The following is a 24532-nucleotide window of genomic DNA, read 5'->3' as shown; positions in this document are numbered from 1 at the left end:
GGGTTCCCGTAAATGGTCTAGGGGACCCCAACAGGCAGGGCCGCCATTCAGTGTGAGACAAAGACCAGCTAGGCCAGGTCCTCCACCCAGGGCTGAGGTAAGACTCAGCTCTTCAGTGCCCCCAGGGGTTTTTACGCTGTATGGGCTGCTGTGCACCCTCTGTGGCTGCTGCCTGCTGCTGGAGCTATAGGAAGGCCCTGCTCCCTTCCTGGCCAACTGAATAAACCACATCACAGATCTTTGGCGCCTGTGGGTTGAGGGATCTGAGAACCTGCTGCTGCAACTGGAGATTCCACAACTGGAAATTCCACTCCTGAGGTGTCCTCCTTCCAGAGTCTCATCATGTTGCTCCACGTCATATCAGGCGGGCAAGGCCAGGCTGGGCTCCACGCTCCGCTCAGCGTCCAGCATAAACGATGTTTCTGTGGGCCTTTCAGGTCACCGTCGGCTGAAAATCTCCTCCACTCTGTTGTTCTCCACTTCTGCTGCTCCATGATTTGTTGAGAGTCCCTCTCTACAGGTATTTTGTGGGCTGTGTGGGGAGACCCTACATAAGTGTGTTTTTCTAGTCCCCCATCTTGGCTCCGCCCCCCCACTCATGCGTTTTCATATTAACGAAAATCCATCTCTGGTCTCCCTTATCTATGGGAAAAAAAACCCTTATAATAAATATATACAATTCAAATTCCTGCAATTAAATTTTTTTCAATTCTTCTAACTCTTCCTGAAACAAGTATTTCTGCTACATAGATGACTGAACTCTTTCCTTTCCTAATCCTAGGTTACACTTCGCAATGTCTTTTTTGCCATTTTCTCTGCCCACCTTTGCACTGAAATCACCAAATATCAAGATGTATATTGACTTCATCTGGAGAAATCTACCGTTTTTTTTCATAGAATTTCTTGACCTCATCTTTTGCTCTGATGTTGACTCCAAAGCTCCAAGGAGGTTTCGGGAGCTGCTGTATTTGTGTTTGGCTAATGAGATCTGTAAAGTAAGTAGGCTGAATCACCTGAGTCACTTCTTGTTTGTTAGATCCAATGATATCAATCCTTTTCTTGATTTCTCAAAGAGCCTGTGAGCCATCCTTCCATTTCCTGATTTCTGTGGCTTCATTTATAGCAAAAATGTCAATATTGATACACATGCTATCCTCCAATGGAATGCTGAATAGGAATCAATGGAGAAGGATCTCACATTTAAGGAAGTGCAGTTCAACTGAAGTTCAAACTATACCCAAAGGACTATACAACTGTGTTATATGTACCCTTTGACCCAGCAATACCACTACTAGGTCTGTATTCCAAAGAGATCATAAAGAAGGGAAAGGACCCACATGCACAAAAATGTTTATAGCAGCTTTTTGTGAGAGCAAAGTATTGGAAATTGAAGGGATGCTCATCGATTGGGAAATGGCTGAACAAGCTGGGGTGTATGAATGGAGTGGAATACTACTGTGCTATGAGAGTGATGAGTAGGCTGATTTCAGAAAAACCTGGAAAGGCTCACATGAACTCATGCTGAATGAAGTGAGCAGAACTACGAGAACATTGTACACAGTAACAGCCACTTTGTGTGATAAGTAACTTTGATAGACTTCGTTCTTCTGAGAAGTACAAGGCTCTAAGACAATTCCAAAAGACTCGTTGGAAGAAATGACATCGACCTCCAGACAAAGAACTGTGAAGTCTGACTGCAGATTTAAGAGCACTATTTTTCTCTGTTTTTCTTTCTCGTTTTTCCCTTTTCTTCTGATTCTTCTTTCACAACATGACTAATGTGGAAACGCGCGTAATATGATTGTCCACATATAGCCTATATCAGAGCGTTTTCTGTCTTGGGGAAAGGGAAGGGGAGACGAAAGGAGAAAATAATTGTGGAACTCAAAACCTTATAAAAGTGAATGCTGAAAAGAAGTATTTTTTTAAATAGAAAAGAAAATGAGGTTCAAAGCTGCAATTTCATAGCCACCTTCTGCTTCCTTTTCTGACACTGTCTGTTATCACTGGAGTCCTGCAAGAGGGATGCCCACAAATTTTGTCTTTTTGTTTTAGGAATTGCCATGGCCAAAAGTCACCACCTGGTGGCGAGCCCATAGCTAAGACTGCTCAGGATCCTCATGCTCCTATCTCAGCAGCCTCCTCTTGTCCGATGCCTTCCCTGCCCCAGTTGTCAGGGTTCTCGCCATCCTCATACTGACTCATTCATGTACACGGAACAGAAGAGACGCTCTCTGAGGACAGAGGCCACTTCACTGCTCTTTCTGTATCTCAGTCCCTACAATGTAGCAAGAACTTCTCAGATTATACAGAGCTGAATGGACTTACCACCTCCACACTGATCTGGGGCTTCCATTCCCCATTATCCATTGTGGTGTCCGATCCTTCCTATCCCAGAGATCATTCTCCTCAAAAGAGAAAATAGAAGTAAAGGAGAAGATTGTATCAGCTCATTTATGCCAATCCCTTCCTTGTACTTTCTCTTACCTGCAACATAGCTTGCTTGCAATGCACTCGCACGCACGCACACACACACACACACACACACACACACACACACGCAGAAATTTACACTTGAATCTAAAATATTGAAGCGAGTTAGACCTAATTATGGGAAATCGAATGATTCCAACCATTCTCAAGTTATTTCCATTTTTTTAAGAGCTGGAGTGGGAGGATAAGAAGGTAGTCTAATCGGCACCCAAATAAAGGATGTTGAGAAATAAAACAGGTATTAAGGTATTTGTGGAATTCACACACGAGGTTTACGTGGACCCACTCCCCGCGCGCTCCCCCGCCCCAGCTCGCCACCGCTTTGCCCCCGCGCCCCATTGTCCGCCCGCCCCACGTTCGCCCCGCGTTCCCCCAATGTTCCTCCCGCGTGTCCACGGTAGCGGCCGACGCGGACGCGATCGCGGCTGGCGGGCGGGGGAGGGTCGGAGCCGTTTCTGCAGGTACCTTCTCTGCATGTACCCGGGCGGGTCAGGGCCGGGAGAGGAGGGGGCGGGGGAGGGGCCAGGGCTCGGGCACGGTGCCCTCCTCTGTGCCAGGACACGGCCGCACCCCCAAACCTGGGCACAGAGGCGGCCCCTCCCCTTGTCTGCGACCCCAAACCTGGGCACAGCTCTCCCGCCAGAGTTGCCCCTGGTGCAGCTGCCTCTGGTTCATCCCCTAACCTCTCCCCCAAATCCCCAGCATCCAGGGATGTCGGTAACCGAGTTGGGTCCCTCGGTGCCAGGCCTGCTTGCCCCCTTGCTTCCTCTCCCCACAAACAACCCCAAAATGGAGTTGCCCAGGCCCGGACTCACTTCCCAGTGCCAAGGCCTGGCATGCCTTTCCACCTCCCTCTGGGCCAAAGTTGTGTTGATTTTCCCAGTGAGTGTGTGCATACACGTGTCTGTGTGACTTGTGTGTATTTGGAGAGGGTGGGAGAGCTGGCAACAGTCCCGTGCCCAGACCTGATGCACCCTGTCCCCTGGCCCCAGATGCCCCCCTTGGCTGGCCAGACTGGGACTCATCACCCACTCTTTGCCTGGTCTTGGCCAGGCTCATCCTCCCAGTGCCAGAGGCCAGCTGCCCTCCAGCTTACCCTCTAACGTGGGGCAACCCCAGCCCGGGGATGATCCTCCCAGGATGAAGGCCCTGCTGCCCCTGGCTCACTGGGTGACCCTGCCGGAGCATCATGGCCCCCTTCCTAGTTCCTCCCTGAAGGAAATCCTCTCAGGCCACTGGCCACTTCCCTCCACTTCCCCTGAACTTTGCAGAGCTGAACCAAACTCAGACTCCCGGCACGTGCAAGTGATCCCTTTTCGTTGGGTTAGCAGCTCCTGAAAAGGACTGTGGAGGGTGTTGTGGGTCATTGCTGGGCAGATGAGAGAAGGCCAGGCTGCTCCACACTGGAGCTATTGATAAGTGTCAATGTTTGTGGTTGAAACCTTACCAATCCCCCAGGCCCTTTCTGGGCAGCCTGGAAGAGTCTGTCCATCTCTGGCCCTGCAAATTCTGTTCACAGTCTGGGCAGATCCTGTGTGCTCACCAGCCTGAGCCAACAGGAGTCCATCCCTGTGGGTCAGTGACTGCCAGAGCAAGACAGTAGGTGGCCTTCAGATGAAAGTCACTTGGCTGGGGAGGCATGTGAAGGTTCAAGGCAGGGGGATGGTAGCATCTTGGCCTGACAGTCCCCAGGAGACTGTGGGAGACTAGTGAGATTCTGGGTAAAATCAGCTCTCATTTGCACATAACAGGATGGAGTGGGGTGAGTCAGGATAAAGCAGAGGGATGTAGGGGGCAGGTGCCCCAGGTTCTAACACCACCCTGGCCCTGCTGGTGACCATGTGATGGCAGATGAGGCAGTATCTTTCTAAACTGGGCTTTTATCCTCTCACATGAAAACAAAGGACTCTTCTTGATGAGCGCCACCTTATTGGGGGCCAGTACTGTGACTGCCTCTGAAATCTCCAAGGGCCCTTTCAATACTCATATTCTATGGTTGTAGGTCAGCATAGGAAGTAGTAGCAGAGAGAGAGTTCTGCCTTTACTGGGCCTGCAACCATGCCTTGTGCTGTTCAAAACATGGGGGTTTTTTGAGGGGGGGAGGGCAGAGCAGGGATTAGATTATGATGACAGAGGGTAGGGTTGGCTTTTCCCTTTGACTGTAGAATTCAGAATAGTCAAGAGCTTAGATTCTCTGTCTTTATGATACTGGAATGCTGAAGATAAGGCTACCTGGCAGACCGGGGGCTTTCCTTGGCAATTTAGGGGGTGCCCATACAGCCTTTTCAGGCCTCCCCTGGGATGTGGTTAGGTTTGTATCCACAACAGCCTGACTACTAGCTGTACTGCTTTGTTTGAGGCCTCGGGCAAAGACTCCACCCAAGCATGGGGGAGGGAGGGTGAGAGCTGATGCTGATGCCCGAGTGGGTGGGCATTCAAAGACTCCAGTGGGGCAGACTTGATTACCATGTGGGGGTGGAAGCTAGCAAGGGACATCAGGCCAGCTGTCTGCCTTGGCTGCTGCCGATTTCCCTCTTCCTGTCCTTGCCAAGTGGGCACCCCATCTTCAGAGAAGCTCACGGGTCGACCAAATGGGCTTCCTTAGCCAGGGAGACATGTGGTTTCTTGCTTTTTAGGACAAGTCTAGTAGGAACTCTCCCTGCTAGCCAAACCAGGCCTTCTTGTTCTCCCAACTGGCAGAGACATCCATTGGGGTCTCTGTCCCACGACCCAAGCAAGCATCTTGGAAATGAAAGCAGTAACCCCCAGAATACAGCTTCTGGCAAAGGTCACAGGCCCTCCAAAATCAAGGTTGGGTATATTAGAGATGGTTTTATAGCATGGATAGACTAGGAAACCAAGCTGAGATCCCCTACAACCTGGTCTCGTCTGTAATCTGAGTTAGGGGTGGTCTAATTCATGTTCATGACATCCATGTCTCCTAAGGCTGGGACAGCCTCCCTTTTGTATCAGCCCTCTGTCACTGAAACTTTGCTTGTGCAATCCTTGACAATTCAGAAATCCCTGAGGAGGCAGTGAGGTTGGAGCTGAGGGAGCTGGGGGACAGGAAGGCCCAGGGCCTGCTTTGGAGGCTCTTCCTCCAAAGAGGTATGGGGACCCCTGGAGAATTTACCACTTGTCTGTTTACTCATTTGTAAAATGAGTTCAATAATCCAGTTGTCCATTGAGGGCTCTTACTAAAGAAACACATGACCTAAGGGGTGGGGTTAGTATCTGATGGTTAGCTTGGACCCCATCCACCCTCCAGAATGATCACAGAACTGGGTGCTGTTGGGGATGAGGGGAAACAAAGACATGGAAGGGAAAGCAGGCCTTTCCCTCAGAGTTAACAACTATGGCGAGAAGGAAATTGTGTGTGTGTGTGAAGCGACCTGAGAACAATCCCAAGGCAAGTGTCAAAACCCCAGATTCAGTAAAGACACCAAGGGAGACATTCCAAATGGAGGTTGGAGAGAGAGTGAGGGCAGCGCTTCACCAGGGAAGCCACCTGCAAGAAGATGTCACGGCCAGCTCAGGCACAAAGCTGGCAGGCTTGGCCCTGCTGAGCAGCCACCCTCAGCGTCTGGGAGACACTTCAGAAACTCTTTAGGAAAGCGCCTCTCTGTCCCAGTGCAGCCAGCTTTCCTTTTGGAGGAATCCATCCCTCCCCTTCAACGTCTCCCCCATCAGGCTCTTCTCAGGGGGTCCCAGAAAATCACACCTAGTCAGTCAGTAAGCACAGCTTCTCATTACTTTTTGCTTCTTCCAGGAATTTCTAGCACTTCTAGAGTGAGATTTTGATGATGTCTCGACGCAGTCAGCGCCTGAGCCATCGTTACCATGTTGATGATGATGGAGGCAGCAGCAGCAGCAGCAGTGGAGGAAGTTCCCTGGTGGCTGGTCAGCACACTGCCTTCAAGGACAGTCCCTTAAGGTAAGCCACTCCACAGCGACCCTAGGTCATCTTCCAGATCACAACCACTCAGGGCAGCCAAGGGCCTGGCCAGCTTCCATGTGCACCTTTCTTTCCTGCCCCCATCTTTGGTGGAAACATCACTCTAGTGCTTTCTTTCCCCACAAATGCGAGAATTTCCTGTCCCCAGCACCGTCTCTTCCCCTTCTACCCCAACCTGGGCTGCTGCTGCCTTCACTCTCTGAGAACAGGAACTAGGGAGGGGTGACTTTGAGCATTGAGAGGGCCAGAAACTGAGGCTTAAAGCTGGGCAGGGAACAACCATCATGTGGCCCAGTACCCACGGTTTCTGGGGTGAGCTGCAGGGCCTAGCAAGAGCATAGGAAGCCATGGGGGTGATGGACCTGTGGGGGAGGAGACAGGTTCAGGTGGCTTTAGCTCCTCTTGTACCTCATCATGGTGGTTCCATTTGGAAAGAGGCCCTGCCTGGCCCATGGGAGCTGGGGTTTTGTTCCAATGTTATAAAGGATTCATCTGTTGAAGGAATAAGAACAGAAGAGGGCTTTGGGGATCATTTCTTTTCATCCTAGAAGCTCCTTGAAAGTCTCTTCCTCCTCCAGGCCTTTCTCCCCCTGTTTTTCTCCTGCTTCATCTCCTTCACCCTCTTTCCTTTGCTCTTCATGCTTGGCGCCCCCCAGGACTCTGAAGAGGAAATCTGGCAGTGTGAAACGCCTCTCACCAGCCCCTCACCTGGGCCCTGCTTCCAATCCTCACACTACCTACTACAGTGAATCAGTGGTCAGCGAGTCCTACGTCAGGGGCCCCCGGGTCGCCTCGGTGGACAAAAGCTCCATCCTACAAGATCAGCTGGACAGCGATGTCTACTGGAGTGAACGTGGTGAGCTCTGGCCAGAGCTTGACAAACCCGAGGGCTTGGGCTGGGGAGAAGGAAGGAAGCTCCTCCCTGTCTTTTAAAGATTCCTAAGGAGGCTAGTGTCTGTTGGGAGTTACCTTACTCCTCCAGGTTGGCTCATCTCCCTGGATCCTCCCAGGTGGGAGATCCTTCCATTCTCCTGAAGCCCCTCAGTCCCATAGATGGCACTTTTCCAGATCTGGGTGACAATAACCATGCCTCCTAAGGCAGAAGGCCACCTGGTTTTGTGCAGCCAATGAGCTAAAAATCATCTTTACATGTTTCAGTAAAGTTCCATTACACTTAAAAACATAAAAAGTGTTCTTACCTCATACAGAAATAGGAAGGGGGCCGGATTTTGCCCTTGTGCAGAACTCCATTCCTGCCCTAAACCACATGGGGGGGGCTTCTGGGTTCAGACCCCCAAAGGGGTGGGAAGTCTGAATTCTGAAAAGTTCTGCCAGGTGTTCCACCTCTGGCAGCTGCTGTTGCTGGAAGCCTGAAGCTCCCTGCTTATCAGGCACCTCCATGCTCTGTGCAGGTGGGGACTTGGTGAGGAGGAGGAGAGGCCTGGGAGGTGCTGAGAAGAGTAAAATCAATGGACTGAATGAGGGCAAAGTCACCTATGATATCTATGGATCTTCCTCAGGATACTCCTCGGAGGATGACTCTGCAGGTAGGCAGCACTTCCTGCCTACTGGAACTCCATCCCCTGGACGCTGCCCCGTGTACTTTGAAGGGTGCCCCATCCAGGGGGGATGGGGAGAACATAGATTTCAGATAAAAGGATAGAGAACTCTGCAGTCTGGCTCCAGGTGGGGGTTTGGAGGTTGGGAGGGCCCAAGCCTCAGCATGGTAATGGGGATGCCTGAGGCCCACTTGTGTCTCCTTCTGGGTGGCTCCTCATGTCTTCACTTTCCTGCAGGGCACACACTTATGGACCAGCCTGGCTCAGCATCCTCATTAAGGAATGCTGCCTCCCAAGTTGGCGCTTTCTTGTGGGTGGCCATCACTTTTCCAGGTGGGTTCTGGGAGTGGGTGGGCACACTGCCCAGGGCAGTCCCTGCTGTGGGCCCATAAGAGCTTCCTCATTCCTACGCTGGGGCACACCAGGCCTGGGTGCTAACCCTAGGACAGTGTGTGGAGACAGGCTTTTATGGCAGGATCCCCAGGCACAGCTAGAAAGCCTTGGGAGATTCAAGGAGCAGCTGCAGAGTGGGCAGGCTGGGAGCAAGCTAACTCTGGGATAGGAGGGCGAAGCCTTTGAACCCCTCTGCTGGGACTTTTACAGGTTGGCTCTTTGGCCTGTTCTACTGGTGGCTGGGCACTACCTGCTACCGCCTGACCACAGCTGCCTCCCTGCTGGACGTCTTTGTCTTAACCAGGTCAGTGAGGCCTCCCTGGGCTCTGCCAGAACCAAAGAACCCATGCTTGAAAAAGCTTCACCACGCTTGAGCTCAGTTCAGCTTTTGAGACTTTTGTGCCATGAATCTTATGACAGAAGGTCAGGTCAGGGTCAGGGGTGTGCTGGAATCAGCTGGAACCAGCTTGAACCTGCTCCTGAGTGTCAGCTACCAGTCAGGGCTCCTCTGGGTATCTAGACTGAAGAAGAAGATGGGACAAGTTGTGTGTGCCTTCACCTCCTTCAGAACTGCTTGTTAACCCTTCCCCAGCACATGCCAATCCCCATGAGCACAGGTGCTGCTCTATTCCTGAGTATCTTGGAGGAGCTGTCCCCTCAGTAGTTCCTGCCTCTCATCTCCACTGACTCTGGTGGCTTCACCTTGGCCAGTTGGAAAGTCCTGAGCTCCCAGGGGTTGTAGTCTCTTCCCAGTCCTTCGGGTAGCCAGGCCATCCTTACAGTTTCTCTGTGGGGGGTCATGTCCAGGTTTCCAGGCAGCCTCCAGGGCTGTGTCCAGGAGCCTCTAGAGCAGGGGTAGGGAACCTGCGCTCTCCAGGCCACATGTAGCCTTCTAGGTCCTGGGGTGCAACCTTTGGACTGAGGCCAAGTTTTACAGAACAAATCCTTTTCTTAAGGAGATTTGTTCTTGGAAGTCTAGATTCAGTCAAAGGGCCACCCTTGAGGACCTCAAGTGCCACATGTGATCTCCAGGCTGCAGGTTCCCTATCTAGCTCTGGATTCTTGGGGCCACAGGCTAGGCCCAGGGAGACTAGCCAACCTTGTCAGGGCTTACTCCTTCCAAGTCCCAATTTGACAAGCACTGAAATGATTTAGCCAAAAGAAGCCTGCCCAATTCACTAGCATATAAGCACATTCCTGAGAGCCCTGGGAGGGAGATGCCTTCCACCAGCCCTGTCACCTTTCATAACAACATTCACACATTTGACCAAGGTCAAATTTTCTCCTTCCACTTGACCTCGAGGGCTGTCCATAAAAGCCCAGAGCTCCCCATCGTAGCTGTCCCAGGGTGGGGGCACACCCTTTGTTGGTTTCCTCAGCAGCTCAGGGAGGGTCGCACAGGAATCTGGTGGGGAAGACCAGGCACTAATGTCTCCTCCTTCATCCCCATGAAATCCAGGAGCTTTTCAACTCTGAAGAAGTTGTTTCTGCTTCTCTTGATGCTGTTGCTTCTGGCTTCGCTGGCTTACGGTGAGCCTTGCTGAGTCCCCAGGGCACCCTGCCAGCCCAGACAGACAAGGGCTTGGGGGCAGGGCTGCTGAACGCAAGTCTGGAAGACAGAGCTTTGAAGGGGAGCCTTTAGCCTTTAGGGGAAAAGGGACCCAGGCCTTGTATGGGAAAGTTCTTGTGCCTGAAATGGGATAGACGGCCTGTGTCTCCTCCTCTTGATCCAATCCCACAAGCCTTTCTTGTGCATCTTCTGTATGCAGGCCTCCCAGACTCATGCTGCATGCCTACTATGACAGTGCTGGCTTTACATGGGTGTTTGATCTGCCCCCTCAGTGGTCACTGTCAAGGCACTTGAGGGTGGGGGAACTGGTAGAAGAGCTGAGTCCACAATGAATGGGTTAGCTGGGCAGGACACAGCCAATGCCAGCTCTGGAGGCCTTTGCCCCTTCTCACTGGGGAGAATGGACAGGGTGGTCCTCCCTGGATGGTCCCAAGAGAGCTGTACTCTGTTCAGGAACCATGACATCACTTACCCCCTACTATGAGATGAAGCCCAGCTTGGGAATGGTGACACCACAAGCTGTCAGTTACCAGGACCTCTATTCAGCTGGCATCTCCTGAAAGCACTCTGATCCTCCAGAAGAGACAGGGCTGTATGTGGACCAGGCTTGGGACCAGGAGGCAGGACTTCTCCATGTCCTCTCCCCAGCTGCTTCTTGTCCCTCATTTTTCTCATAATCCAAAAGTGTGTAATGACTCCTGAAAGGATCATGAGAGATGCCTTTCCTGAAGGGTCTTGCCTTCCAGATCATGGGGCCCATAATGCATGCACCTTCCTTGGGCCAGGGTCTGAGCCCATGTGGATGTGACACTGCCAGACACAGTCCAGGTGTAGGTCCTCATCCTGGACATGTTTCCCTTCTGGTGCCTCAGCCTCTGCCTTCATTAGCCTTTCCTCCCATGTGCTAGGTGCTTGGTATTTTTACCCCTATGGACTACAGACATTCCACCCTGCTATGCTGTCCTGGTGGGCAGCAAAGGGCAGCAACAGGAGAGAGGAGGTGTGGGAAGCAGGAGAATCCACCCCATATTTCCAGGTGAGTGCCTGGGTGAGTGCCAGGAACACTTTGTGCAGGACAGGCAGACAGTCTGCTCACAACCAAGTCTGTTCCAATCAACCCCAGAATCACTCAGTCCACTACCATTTCTTAAGTGTGGCCTACTGTGTGTCAGGCACTGTGCTAAGGGATGGGAATTCAAAGAAAGAATTCAAACCCAAACAAACAAGCCCACAGTCCCTGCCCTGAAGGAGTCCCCGAGTCATGAGGAAACAACTAGGTACAATGGAGATCTACCAGGACAGATGGGAGTGAAGCAGTAGAGGGAGTTGGCTATGCTGTTTCTTCTGTGGCAGCCATACAGACTATTACCATACCATCTTTGAAGACAGTTCTGGCCTGGCAGGATCTTCCAGGTGGTGTCCTCTCCTAGCGCTGTCTTTGAAACAGCTCTGCAGCACTATGAGGCATCAGAGGAGGGGGAAGCAGGATTAGCCAGAGGAAGCTGCTTTTGTTTCCATTTTGTAATGAACAAAAGTCTGTTTTATTTCCCTTCTCCCTCTCCCACCCATTCAGAAAAATGAAAAGCAAACCACTTGTAACAAATGTGCAGAGTTAAGCAAACCAGTCCCTTTTTGGCCATGTCTAAAAGATCTATGTCTCCTTCTGCCTCCTGAGGCCATCTCTCCGTCAGAAGTTGGGTCATTTTCCAGAAAAGTACTTGGTCACTGCATCGATCAGAGTTCTAAAGTCTTTCAAAGTTGCTTCTTTGTGGTTCTTCTCACTCTGCTCTGCACCAGTTCATACAAAGTCTTCTCAGGTTTCTCTCAATACCACCTATTTCATTGTTTCTTAGAGCACGGTTGTATTCAATCCTTACACCATAATTTATTCAGCTCTTGCCCAGTTCGGGGGCAAGCCAGTAGTTTCCATTTCTTTGTCTTTGCTGTTTGGGTGCCAAGTGTGTGTCATGCAGAAGATAGGTCATTCATCTCAGTGGTGACAGTCTCTTCTTAATGGTCTGTGCTGTGGGGCAAGAGATGAGAATATAAATCCAGGCTATAATGAAGCCTTCATTTAGTAACCTCGATTTATCCATGGATTTCCATCTCCAAACTCATCAATCTTTGCACCAGGGCCACTCACAAGCAGCATTAGGAGACTCTCTCACCTTGGATATGCAGATCCCTGGGGAGCCAGGGTCAGAAAACCTGGGCTCAAGTTTGAGCTTTGCCACTTGCTAGCTTTGGGACCTGGGGCAGTTCAATGCCAACCTCTCAAGACTCAGCCTCCCGCGTTCCCCCACTGCCTTCAACTGAAATCATAGTTGCCTCCCCCAAAAGGCCTTCCCTAACACCTTGTCACACAGTGAAGTGATTCTGGAGGGGGGGGGTCTCCAGAAATTGGTAGCAGAGCCCAGACTATCAGAGTTGATCAAGCTGGGAAGACTTGAAGGCTGTGTGCAGATCCTGGTGTCTGCCCACCAGAAGCTTGGCCACCAGGTGATTGGATTTGGGGAGTCATGATGACTTGGGAAGCAGATAAAAAGACCAAACAACCTTTGCCTTCTGCAGCCACCTTCTGTTTGTGGACAGAGGTCAGGGGACCTCAGAGAAGGACAAAGAGTACTTGGTCTCCCTCAGTCCTCACACAGTCCAACCACAGTCTAAGTGGTTGACATTATTCCAGTGTAATCTGAGGGGTGACATGGAGTGGTGGGATAAAGGACATGGCTCTAGAAACAGCAACAGATGAGGTGCTGGATGTCAGATGCACAATGAGGTCCACGATTTTGGACACAGCCAGTGTCAGAATTTGATTTGTCTGACTTCTCATGTCAGCTGCAAGGAGTTTTTTTTTCAGATGTGGGGGGGAAAACAATCAGTGGAATGATCACTCACAGGCAGAAGAATTTGGAGGAGGCAAATCAGCCTCAAGGATTAGATTTCATCACATTTTTAAAGGCAACTAAAAAACCCCATAGTTGCTATTCCAAATGAGCATAAGGCAACAGAGGGCAAAGGAAGTCCAGGAGGAAGCTGAGAAGATCATTTTGTCCTTGTGACCCCAACACTCGGCATAGCCTGTTACACTTAGTGGGAGTGTATCAGTGTTTGTTGGCTGTCATTGTACTAAGTCCACAAAACAACGTGCAAGGGAAGAAGACACAACTATTATTTGTCAGTAAGAAAGTCCCCAGGCACAGGATACATGATCAGCACCAAAAGATGTCACAACGAAACCAAAGGACCATCTTCACGGAATGAGAAATGCTGGTTACACGAATCATTTCAGCATCAAGGACCAGATCAGTGACTGGGCCCCACAAAGGTCAAAATCCAGCAAGTTAGAAGAAAGGGGGACAAAAGGGGAAAAAACATACCGTACAGCTCCAACAGCTCCAGTCCTTCCTCTTCAGATGTGTCAACCACTCAGGCACGGCAAAAGGAACACTGACTCATAGCATCGTTTCCTAAGGATGTTTGACTGCTGCCCCAAAACATCACATTCCAGTGAGAAGGCCAGCAATCCTAGAGGCTGCCTCCCTCAGAGACCAGCAGCTCTTGGCAAGCAAAGAAACCAAAGGCAACGCTGGATCTGAAAATAGGCCACTGGCGCAAGAGAAGAAGAGGGTGGTGACTAAAGGATACAAACAGTGGCCCCGTGAAATGGCAAACATCAGGAAGGGCCCTCAGCCTCCCTCTTCAGCTCAGTCCTGAGAGTGGAGGCCCCCAAATTCTTGAGTCAGCTCCTTCCCCTTTCAGTGACTCACCTTGTTAGGAAGCTGTTCCTGCCTCTGAAATGTGCCACAACTTCTACCTTGCCAGGACAAGCAAAGCAACTCTAACCCCGTCCATGTCCACAAAGTCTGAAAACCATTTTCATGTCTCCTCATCGTGTTGTGTGTTTCCAAAAGTTTTCTTGATATCATTGGTTTTTACTTAACCTACCTTTCCCAGTGTGTCTTCTCAGAAAGAGAAGCAGGGAATTTGGAAAAACCCTGTAAAGTTTGTGTGATCTACTAGTGAAAATCATTTTGAATTAGGTACATCTTTACACACACACACACACACACACACACACACACACAAACGCACACATCCCACTGACTTTGAAGACTTGTCTCTAGCTTTTGCTTTCATGTGACCCACCTTGCTCAGTGTATCCTTCCCATTTTGCCCTCCCACAGAGCCAGCCCTTAAGCAAAAGAATAAACCAAAAAGGGGAAGAAAAGTTCAGCAGAACACAGCAGGCGAGCCCAGCATTAGATGCAGGTTCCCTGCCAGTATTTCCCACCCTAGCCAGGACGGGAAGGGAAGAAGATCCTCATGGGTCATCTCTGTTCTTTCCATTTCCATGGTTGTCTGTGGTGCTTGTTTTCTTGTTCTCCTCATTCATTTATTCCACTTTTCCCCAGTTCATGTAAGTCTTCTAATTAAGCAGAGTTGTGGCTTCGTACAGCATAGTCATATTTCCTTGTATCCATAAGCCACTCCTCTGTCAATGAGTTCTTTGCTACCAAAGAACTTTCTTAGTGGTTCAATTGGTATGGCACTGAATAAGTTAATTTAGGTAGTTTTATCATTTTTATGCTACTGGCTTGACCTACCCACGAGGAGTGAGTACATCTCCAACTGTTGAGATCTCTACGTATGAAGAATGTTTTGTAATTGTGTTCATATAGTTCCTGTGTGTGTCTTGGCAGGCAAACTCTCAGGTTGTATACAGTATACAATTGTATACAGTTATTTTCAATGGAATTTCTCTTTCTATCTCTTCCTGCTGGATTTTCTTGATTAATATATAGAAATGCTGATGGTTTTGATGGGCTTCCAACTTTCTTTAAGTAATTGTTTGAACTGGTTTTGTTTTAAACTGGTTTTTTAGATGACTCTCTAGGGTTCTCTTGGTAAACCATTGTATCATCTACCAAAAGAGATAGTTTTGGTTCCTCATTGCAGTTTTTTCCCTTCAGTTTCTTTTCTGCCTTATTGCTATATCTAGCAGTTGCTGTAACTGGTACAACACTGAATAGCAATGGTTGGCAATGGACTTTCTTCCTTTACCGTGATCTTACTGGGAAGGCTTATCCCCATTACATATCATGCTTGCTCTTGGTTTTAGTTAGATAATACTTATTTTAAAGAAGACTCCATTTATTCCTGTGCTTTCTAGTGTTTTTCAACAGGGATGAGGCATTTTGTCAAAAGCTTTGTCTGCACCTGTTGAAATCATATAAATTTGTTGTTTATGTTATTGATATAATCAGTTACATTTATAGTTTTCCTAATAATTGACCCAGGCCCAACTTCTTGGTATCAATCCAGCTTGGTCACAGTGTCACAATATATCTTTGTGATATATTCCTGTAATCTCCTTTCTTAGCATTTAATATTTTTCATCAATATTCATTAAGGAAATTGATCTATAGTTCCCTTTCTTGGGGAGACGTGACTCTCCTTGGTTTGGGTATCAAGATTATATTTTTGTCATAGAAAGAATTTGATAAGATTCTATCTTTACCTGTTTTTCAAATCGTTTATTTAGTGTTGGAATTGATTACTTTTTAATCATTTGGAAAAATTTGATTTAGTCCTGGGGTTTTTTCTTAGAGAGATCATTTATAGCTTGTTTCGTTCCTTTTTCTAAGATGGGGTTATTTAAGGGCTCTGTTAAACAGGACTATTTATATTTGAAAAATTCATTTCATTTAGATTTTCATTTTTATTATTGGCATGTAGTTGGGCAACAAAGCTCCTAGTAATTACTTTTATTTTCTCTTCATAGATTGTAAATTCACTGTTTTCATTTTCTGATGTAATAATTTGGTTTTCTTTTGTAAAAATTAAATTAGCCAAGGATTTATCTATTTAATTGTTTTTCTCAAAGCTTATAGTTTTATTTATTAGTTCATTGGGGTTTTGTTCTTTCAATTTCGTTCATCTTTCTATCGATTCAAGATTTTAATTTTGGTGTTTAATTGGGAAGGGATTAATCTGTTGGTTTTCTAAATATTTTAGTTGCATGTCTAATTCTTTAATCTGTTTCTTTGTCTCTTTGATTGATGTAAGCATTTGAAAATATACATTTCCCTCTAAGTCCTGCATTGACTGCATCCCCAAAATTTAGTTATGTCATTGTCACCATGAAATTGTTAACCATTTCTATGATTTGTTCTTTGACTCATCCATTCTTTAGGATCCATTCTGTAAGATCCATTCTTTTTCTCCAACTCCTCTATTTGTGTATCTTTCTGTTTCAAGCATATTTCTTGTAAATAACATATTGTTGGATTCTGGTTTCTAATCCATTCAACTGTATTCTTCCATTTTATGAGTGAGTTCATCCCATTCCCATTCACAGTTGTGTTCATTAAATGTATATTTTTTTCCATGCTATTCTTTTACACTCATCCTTTTGTTTTTTACTCTGTCCCTTCTTCAGTAGTCTTTTGTTTCTGACCTTTGCCTCCCTTAATCTATCCCGTCATTCTTCCCTCCCCCTCACCTTTCTCTTAGACGCTTTTCCTCCTACTTCTCCTTGCGTAAAATGAATCTCTCCATCTCATTGTGTGTGTATGTGTATTCTTCCCTCTTTCAACCAGTTCAGATGAGAATAAGGTTCGTGTTGCCTGTTCCCCTCTTCTGTCCCTCCCATTGTATAAACTCTTTCTAGTGCACCCCATTTATGAGATAACTTTCCCCATTCTTTCTCTCCTTCCCCACAACCTTCCAGTGCATTTCTCTTCTCCACCCTTCCATTCTTTTGAGATCCTCACAACATAATACAGTCATTCAGGTCGCTATCTATTTAGACTGCTTCTAGGACCCGTGGTGATCATAAAATTCTGAAGTGGTTACATGTATCATCTTGCCACACAAGGGATCTAAACAATTTGCCCTTTTTTAGTGACTTGTGATTTCTCACTCATGTTCACCTTATTATTCTTCTCCTGAGTTCTGTGTTTGAATGTCAAATTTTCTATTCTGTTCTGGTCTTTTCATCAGGAATGCTTGAAAGTTCTCTATTTCAGGAAGGGTCCTTATTCCCCTGTAGGACGATACACAGTTTTGCTGGGTAGTTTAATCTTATTGTGGGCTCTAATCCTAGATCTTTTCCACTCCAGAATATGATATCCCAAGCCCTGTACTCCTTTAATGTGGAAGCTTCTAAATCTCATGTGTCCTGACAGTACTGGATTATTTCTCTCTGGCTATTTGCAGAATTTTCTCCTTGACCTGGCAGTTCTGGATTTAGAACAGTTGCTGGGAGTTTTCATGTAGGGGTTTCTTTCAGGAAATGATTTGTGGTTTCAAGTTCTACTTTGCCCTCTGATTCTAACACATCTGGGCATTTTCCTTTGTAATATCTTAAAATATTATGTTGAGCTCCTTTTTTGTTCCTGGCTTTTGGATAGACAAATGACTCTCCAATTCTCTCTCCTCAATCCATTTCTAGGTCATTGGAGTTTTGTATGAGATCCTATACATTTTCTCTTGAATTGATTTTATTTTTTGTTGTTGTCTCCTAGAGTTATTAGCTTCTATTTGCTCAGTTCTAATTTTTAAGGAATTCAGTATTTTTGTACCTCTTTTACTAATTATTCATTCTTTTCTCATATCTTTCTTGTACCGCTTTTTAAAAATTTTTCCTCTTCCACTCTTAAAATCACTTTTTGTTCATTTTTATCTCATTCTTTAACTCTTCTAGGAATTCTTGTTCAACTCTTATCCAATCTACCCTTTTTCTTGGAGGATTTGCTTAAAGATATCTTCAAGTCATTGGCTTCTTCTGTCTTTCTGTCTTGAGCCATAGTAGCCCTTTGTGGTCAGGTTCAGTTTTGTTTACTCATTCTTCCAGCCTATTTCTTGACTATGAACTTGATGTTGGCATTGGGCTCAGCTCACCTCTGGGCTTTCTTAGTTCAGTCCGCAAACTTTCAGTGCTTCCATAGTGGTGATATCTGTTCACTGCTATTCTTGTCTGAGTTGTGCAAGTTCCTGACTCAGGTTTAGGTCTTCTGGCTTGCGGGTGCTGGAGTTTCTGTAGAATGTTATTGGACTCAGTCATTGTTAGCACACTTTGAGGTTCTGCAGGTTCAGAGGGACCGAACTTATTGACTCTTCTTGCGTCTGGGTCTCCTACCCGAGGTATCCCACTGCAGGACTAAAAGTGAACATTGAGCCCCCAGCTGTGCTCTGGGGCTCAGGTCCAGAACCTCTTTGCAGAACCCCTTTCTTGATCAGTGCTCAGCTAGGGCCTCGCTCACTCATAACTGCTCCTCTCAGCCCTACGTCTGTAGCCTAGAAGAGTCATTTGGCCCCCTTCATGCTCCCAGGATAGCCTGGGATCTGCTCCTGCTCAGGGATTCAGTTCTAGCCCTTTTACCATCCTTGGGCAATGAAATGCTTCCCACTGTCCTGGCTGCCATTATGTTGGGCTCCTGGCCAGCCCCCACCTCAGTGTCCACAGCTCTCTTATTTCTTAAGCTTCCCTGGGCTGGAGAAATGACGCACAGGGATGTTTTCTTGGCTTTCCTCATGAGAATGTGGTCTGGCACATTATCTAGATGGTTAGAGAGGAGGTGGGCTGGGCTCATCAAAAATGCCCACCCTCCCTCTGTTCTCTTGGTTCTGCCCCTGTGCTGTGTGGTTGGTGGGGAGGGGACCTTCTGCATGCTTAGCCTCCTTTGTACCTCTTGGGGAGGTCTCTGACCTGGCTTTTTGCCCTGAGCTCTCTCAGCTTCTTTGCCATTTCGACCCTGGTGACCCTGGCCCTCCCTCATCACTCTCCTGGCTCACTGCCGCAGTGTCCTGAGTGGCCTCCCTGCCTCCAGTCTGTTCTGCACTCTGCTCTCAAAGGAACTTTCCTTAAGAACAGAGCAGACCAAGTGACTTCCCTCCTCAGTCAATGGCAGGGCCTCCCCTTTGCCCCCCAGAGGAAAACAGCCCCACCCTGTCTTTCCAGCCTTAGCCTCATTGGTCTTCTGTACTCCTTTCACACTCGGTGACCCTACCCAAATGGCTGCCCCCATGCTGAGAATTCATTCTGGTGCTCTTTCTTCCAGTCAGCCTGTCAACCCACACGTATTTATTAAGCACTTCCTCAGTGCCGGGTCCCGGCCTAGGGGACACAGGTACACAAAATGAAACCATTCCCATTGATCAGGAACTTCCATTCTCAGGCGGAGACCAACAATGCTTACGTTTTTGTAAATAGCGTAAGTGTGAAATGAAGAAATCTGCCGACAGCAGTTAAACGACCTGGTGGCTTTTAATGTCCTTGTCTCCTCCATTCAAATGGAAGTTCTTCGTACACAAGAAAGGTTTCCTTCTTGGTCCTTGTGTTCTCAGCACTCAGCCCCACCTCGGGCACACAGTGGTGCTTAACAAATGCCCAGTGCTCCTTGTTCCTCCTCCTAAGAGACTTTTCATCTTTGTGTGTTTTCCTCCTTGTTCCCAAGGCTGAACAGCATGTCCTGTCCAAGGTTCATGCCCTAGAAAGGCGGCTGGAAACTCTGGCTTCTGAATACTCTGCACGTTGGCAGAAGGAGGCCATCAGGCTGGAGTTGCTGGAGCTGCAGGGGGCCAGTGGGAATGGAGGTGGAAAAAGCCTGAGCCACGAGGATATTTCAACTCTCCTGGAGGGCCTGATGAGCCAATGGGAACCCACCCTGAAGAAGGACTTCCGTAGGGACACCACTGCCCACATCCAGGTGAGGAGAACGCTCTGCTAAGAAGACCAGGTCGGCAAGCCCAGCTAGTGGAAGGCATAGAGGTCTTGAGGTGAGGCAGCACTCTGGGCTTGGCAGGACCTGCCAAGTTCTCTGGGTCTTGTTGAACGCCTGTCTCCTTTTTTGTGGTCTCCAGGAAGCACTCACCACCCTCAGGGCAGAACATCGGCAAGATTTGGATAATGTTCTAAAGAAGATTTCTCAGGCATCCCAGGTAATCCAGAAGCTCTGACGCTTCTGGAGGCAGAGACACAGGGGATGGAGGGCGGGGGGGGGGGGGGGCGGGGGAAAGGGTGCGGGGAGGGGTGGAGAGGGGGCAGAGACGTCTTGGGGGAGGTCACTTGTAGCTGGAAATGTTGGTGCTGCTGTCAGTAGACCTAACACTTGCTTACAGGTTTCTGGCCAGATTCCATACTTGTATGGGAGCATATTCGATTGACTGACTCATTGTCCCTGAGAGCTCCTGTCTGAGGACTCTGGATCCCCTTGTCCGAAGGATAAGCAGAGAGCTTACTGATCTAAAGCAACCTAAGCCTCCTCCTGTAGCTCCTTTCTGGAACCCCTTTCCTGTACTGAGCACATCCATGCATGAAGACTAGGGAGGGATAAGATTGTCAATGAGAAGACTGTAACTCAACAGCTGAGTTTGAAACTCTTTTCAGGGACTGAGAAGTGACCTCACCACTCTAGGGAAAGTGGTTCATGCCTAATCTCAGCTGAGTTGGGGTCTCTGTCAGATGCCTCCTCTTGGTGGGATGATAAGAGAGGAGTCCAGTCTTTGAAAGGTCTAGCCCAAACTCAAGGTCAAGATTTCTGGAGCCCAACAGTTTGCAGAGACTCAGATCCTCCTTAGCAGACAGAGGGTCCACCCAGAGGAGACAATGAGTCCCCAGAGTGTGGTTTGGTGTTTTCATCAGTCTCATTGTGCCATCATCTTCCTTACAGGAGCTGGAAAGCTGGGTGCTCCAGCTAAAATCTGAATGGCAGAGGTAAGGCCCCAAACTAACTGGCAAAGAGAAGAGGAGGGAAGGAAGGCTAGAAAACTAGACCAGAGAAAGCACCACTGAGATTCTCTGGGGGGGTGTCAGTAGAGCCAGAATACTTGGGTTAGCATGTCCATAGGATTAATCCCAGCTGGTAAGGACCTCAGAGAGCAGATGAGGGTCCTGAGGCCTGGGAGGGAAATGACTTGCCCAGGGTCACACAGGGAGTAAATGTCAGGGAAGACTTGCACCCAGATCTCTGGTTCTGTTCTTTCCCTTTGATAGTGGTTCTGCTTGACTCTATCCTGTGTCACTAGCCAGTGGCTGCCCTTCCCTTTTCCTTTTGTCACTGTCTAGTTTGGCCCAAGAAGCCCTCCAGGAAAACATATTAAAGGCTATGGGTCCACTGGAGGCCCAGCTGGCTGGCCTGGGACAGGAACTGGCAGCCCTGAGCCAGAGACAGGCTGCAGCGGCAGAGGAAGTAGACCTTTGGCCACAGAAGATGGCAGCCCTGCGCAGTGATGTGAGTCCTCCAGTCCACCACTTAGACCACATGTGCCCCTCTCTCCAAGGTGGGCTGCCTGAGCATCTGCCCAGGGAGACCCAACCCTCTAAGGTGTCCACTGGGGTCCAATGAGATCTTTTTTGGTAGACCTGAAAGCAGTGGAAAAATGCCAGTCACTTGGTTCACAACCGTCCCTTCCCTGGCACCAGGAAGACATGCATAGGCTCTGAGCTCTCAGAGTCTTTCTAGACACCCCCTCCCCAGGTCCCCTGTCCCGGCCCTCTTTCTTCCTTACCTCTACTGTTTTGTGGATGGTCTCTGGTGGTTTCTAGGTGGAGTCTCAGTTCCCAGCCTGGATTAGTCAGTACCTTCTTCGAGACAAGGGCGCTAAGGCTGGGCTTCTTCAGCTGGAGGAGGTACAGGCCCAACTTCGGGACCTGGAGCACAGAATCCTCACTCAGGTGGCAGAAGGGCAGGTCAAATCTGCCAGTGAAGCTGCTGCCAGCCTGAGGCTGACCCTTCACAAGGAAGGAGTGACTGGGGTCACAGAGGAGGTGAGGCCTGCCCCATTCCCTGTCTGCCTGTCGGAGGTCATGGGTTTGCCCTGAGAGGAGCCTCCAGGGAAGGAAGGGGAAGCCCTGGCAGAGCAGGTAGCACACGTGGCCCTCTGGTGAAAGGGCTGGGCCAGTTCTGCAGGCAGCTAGGCCCATGAGTCCATCCATGCCTGTCTTTTAGGATGTGCACCAGATTGTGAATGAGGCCCTGAAGAGATACAGTGAAGACCGCATTGGGCTAGTGGATTATGCCCTGGAGTCCTCAGGTAGGTAGCCTGTAGAAAGCCAGAGGGCTGGGGACATGATGGTTGCCCATTAAGGGACAGCAGGAATTAAAAACTCATGATGCCCCTTATGGGACGGGGCAGTTGAAGGGCTGATGCCCTGGCAGTGACCCCTCATCTTCAGGACTACCTCTGTGTCCTGCCAGCCCTCAGCTGCCCCCACCTCACTTCTCTCCCTCTTGTTCTTTCAGGGGCCAGCATCATCAGTAGCCGCTGCTCAGAGACCTATGATACCAAGACGGCCCTTCTCAGTCTGTTTGGCATCCCCTTGTGGTACTATTTCCAGTCCCCAAGAGCCATCCTCCAGGTATGACAGAACAAAGGGCCCCCAGCTTGGCTCTCTGCCATCTCCCACCTTCTGTGGGGGCTGGGCTCTCAAGGTGGGAGGATTACACAATGGAAATCTATTCCATTGGCTGCCCACCTGACTTGTCACCTGACTTGTCTTCTGCCCACAGCCAGATGTTTACCCTGGCAACTGCTGGGCATTCCGGGGCCCCCAGGGCTTTGCTGTGGTTCGATTATCTGCCCGCATCCACCTCACTGCTGTCACCTTGGAGCATGTACCCAAAGCCCTGTCTCCCATCAGCAACATCCCTAGCGCCCCCAAGGATTTTGTCATCTTGGTGAGTATCTGAGCCTTGCAGCTCTCCATTCCCGTATGCCTGACAGCCATTTCTTAACAGCAGCATTGTGAGGTGAGGAATGGAAGGATGTGCCCATTTTACAGCTGGGATATTGAGGCTGGTCTCTGGACTCCACAACCAGCCCTTTCCCTGCTCCCCCTCTTCTTAGAGAGAAGCCAGAAGAGGACAGCTGACAGCAGTCAAGATTTCAATGCTGTCTCAGGGTCCTTTTATACAACTCCTTTATACATGGGTGCCTCCATGGCCAGGTGTCCCATGGGGGAGCTGAGTGGGGATGATGAGCACCATTCCCTACAGTCACCTCCTTAGGGCAGAGTTGGAATGTCCTCATAAGGAGGATGTGGGTGAAAAAAGTGGAGCCAGAGGAGAAGAAGAAACGTGTAGGGGAACAGGATGCTTCAGGACCTAAATCCTGATAGATGAAGAAACTGAGGCACCTACAATTAAATTGTGTGTCCCAAAGCCATTCAGCAGCTTAGGGGAAGAGGCAGAGAAGGAGGCCAGGGGCTTGGAGGGAAAAGGATCTGTCTACTGAGTTAGTGAGAGATGCTGGAAGGTGAGGGGACCAAAGAAGGAAACATCATGGTGGCTTTTGCTTTCTCCCCTTTACTCTCCCCAATGTATCCCCCCCTACACCCCCTTCCTCCTCCTCTTCCACCTCCTCCTCCACAACCTTCCCTTCCTTTGCCTCCCTGGATAGATCTGGATTCATGTCCTAACAGCATGACCTTTCCTCTAACCCCCTCCCATCCATCCATCCATCCATCCATCCATCCATCCATCCATCCATCCATCCATCCCTTCCCTTTGCTTTTCCTTCTCTGTAGGGGCTAAATGAAGATTCACAGTCGGAAGGGGTGGTCCTCGGGCACTTTACCTATGATAATGCTGGGGAGTCCATTCAGACCTTCCACTTTCAGGTATGGAGGGCTGGCCCCACAGTGTCCCAGGGAGGCTGGTGCTCTTGAAGGCTAGATCACCAGCCATGGGGATGCTGTGGCTTTGCTACGAGCTGCAGTTTGAGCCAGGACCCCATGGTTCTGATAGCAACCTGAGGGATAACATTCAGCCACTGAAGAAGGCCTGGGGGGGACGGGCTCTGGGGTCAGGATGTCCACCAAGGGATCACGAGCCTTCCTGACCCCAGTCTCCTCTTCCCACAGGGCAATGACACAGCCCCATACCAGGTGGTCGAACTTCGGATCTTAAGCAACTGGGGTCACCCTGAGTACACCTGCATTTACCGCTTCCGGGTCCATGGGAAGCCTGCCAATTAGCCTCTCCCCCCCAGGGCCTTTCCCCTCTTTCCCCCTTCAGCCCCTCCCCTCCCCCAGCAAGCACTTCATCCCACTTTCTCGCCCTCTCCCACACTTCATCCCTTATGGCCACTGTGGCTTCTGGGAGAGATACAAGGTGGGAGCCTACCACCATGGAGCAGTTTGGCCCCACCCTGCCCTCTCTGATGGAGAGGAGATCACCAGCTCAGCTATTTGTTTCACTCCCCATCCTCTTGAGGGTCAGGTGGCCCAGCTCCCTACCAGGCCCTGCCTGCCCTCAGGAGGTGTATACACAGCTATGTATGATATGTTGAAGGTGTGAGTCAAGACATCATGAGGGCCTTATTATGCTCAGCAGCACTCAGAACCACAGCTTAGGCCACCTTAGCTTACCTTGCCCAAGAGTCTAGGTCAAAGAACTTGGTTTATTGAGGGCATGACAACTTGGGCAGTTCCAAAGGGCAGACTGGTAGACAGTCTGTCTTGGGCATGCCCCAGCAGGTGGCTAAAGCTCCCGTCCATGGTAGCATGCATAGTTCTCTTTACCATGGGGCATGATGGGGGCAGTCTTTGAAATCTGA

The 24532-nt window shown here is 49.2% G+C and overlaps 1 protein-coding gene across 1 annotated transcript; it reads left to right on the top strand.

Annotated features, from left to right (window-relative positions):
- The first annotated feature begins 6296 nt into the window (after positions 1 to 6296).
- LOC140532075 (SUN domain-containing protein 2-like) lies at positions 6297 to 23951 on the top strand. The gene is made up of 17 exons (XM_072650623.1): positions 6297 to 6427; positions 7105 to 7304; positions 7861 to 7995; positions 8245 to 8340; positions 8611 to 8704; positions 10170 to 10266; positions 10911 to 11006; positions 19432 to 19683; positions 19838 to 19915; positions 20647 to 20690; positions 21042 to 21207; positions 21522 to 21743; positions 21925 to 22009; positions 22219 to 22334; positions 22486 to 22653; positions 23502 to 23594; positions 23838 to 23951. Exons 1-17 carry the CDS (start codon positions 6297 to 6299, stop codon positions 23949 to 23951), a joined length of 2187 nt encoding a protein of 728 aa, XP_072506724.1.
- The last annotated feature ends 581 nt before the right edge of the window (positions 23952 to 24532 follow it).

The sequence above is a fragment of the Notamacropus eugenii genome, chromosome 3 (genome assembly GCF_028372415.1).
Source record: "Notamacropus eugenii isolate mMacEug1 chromosome 3, mMacEug1.pri_v2, whole genome shotgun sequence".
In the NCBI taxonomy this organism is placed as follows: domain Eukaryota; kingdom Metazoa; phylum Chordata; class Mammalia; order Diprotodontia; family Macropodidae; genus Notamacropus; species Notamacropus eugenii.
Note: the sequence above shows the minus strand (reverse complement) of the source record. Positions and strands in the feature narration are given on the sequence as shown.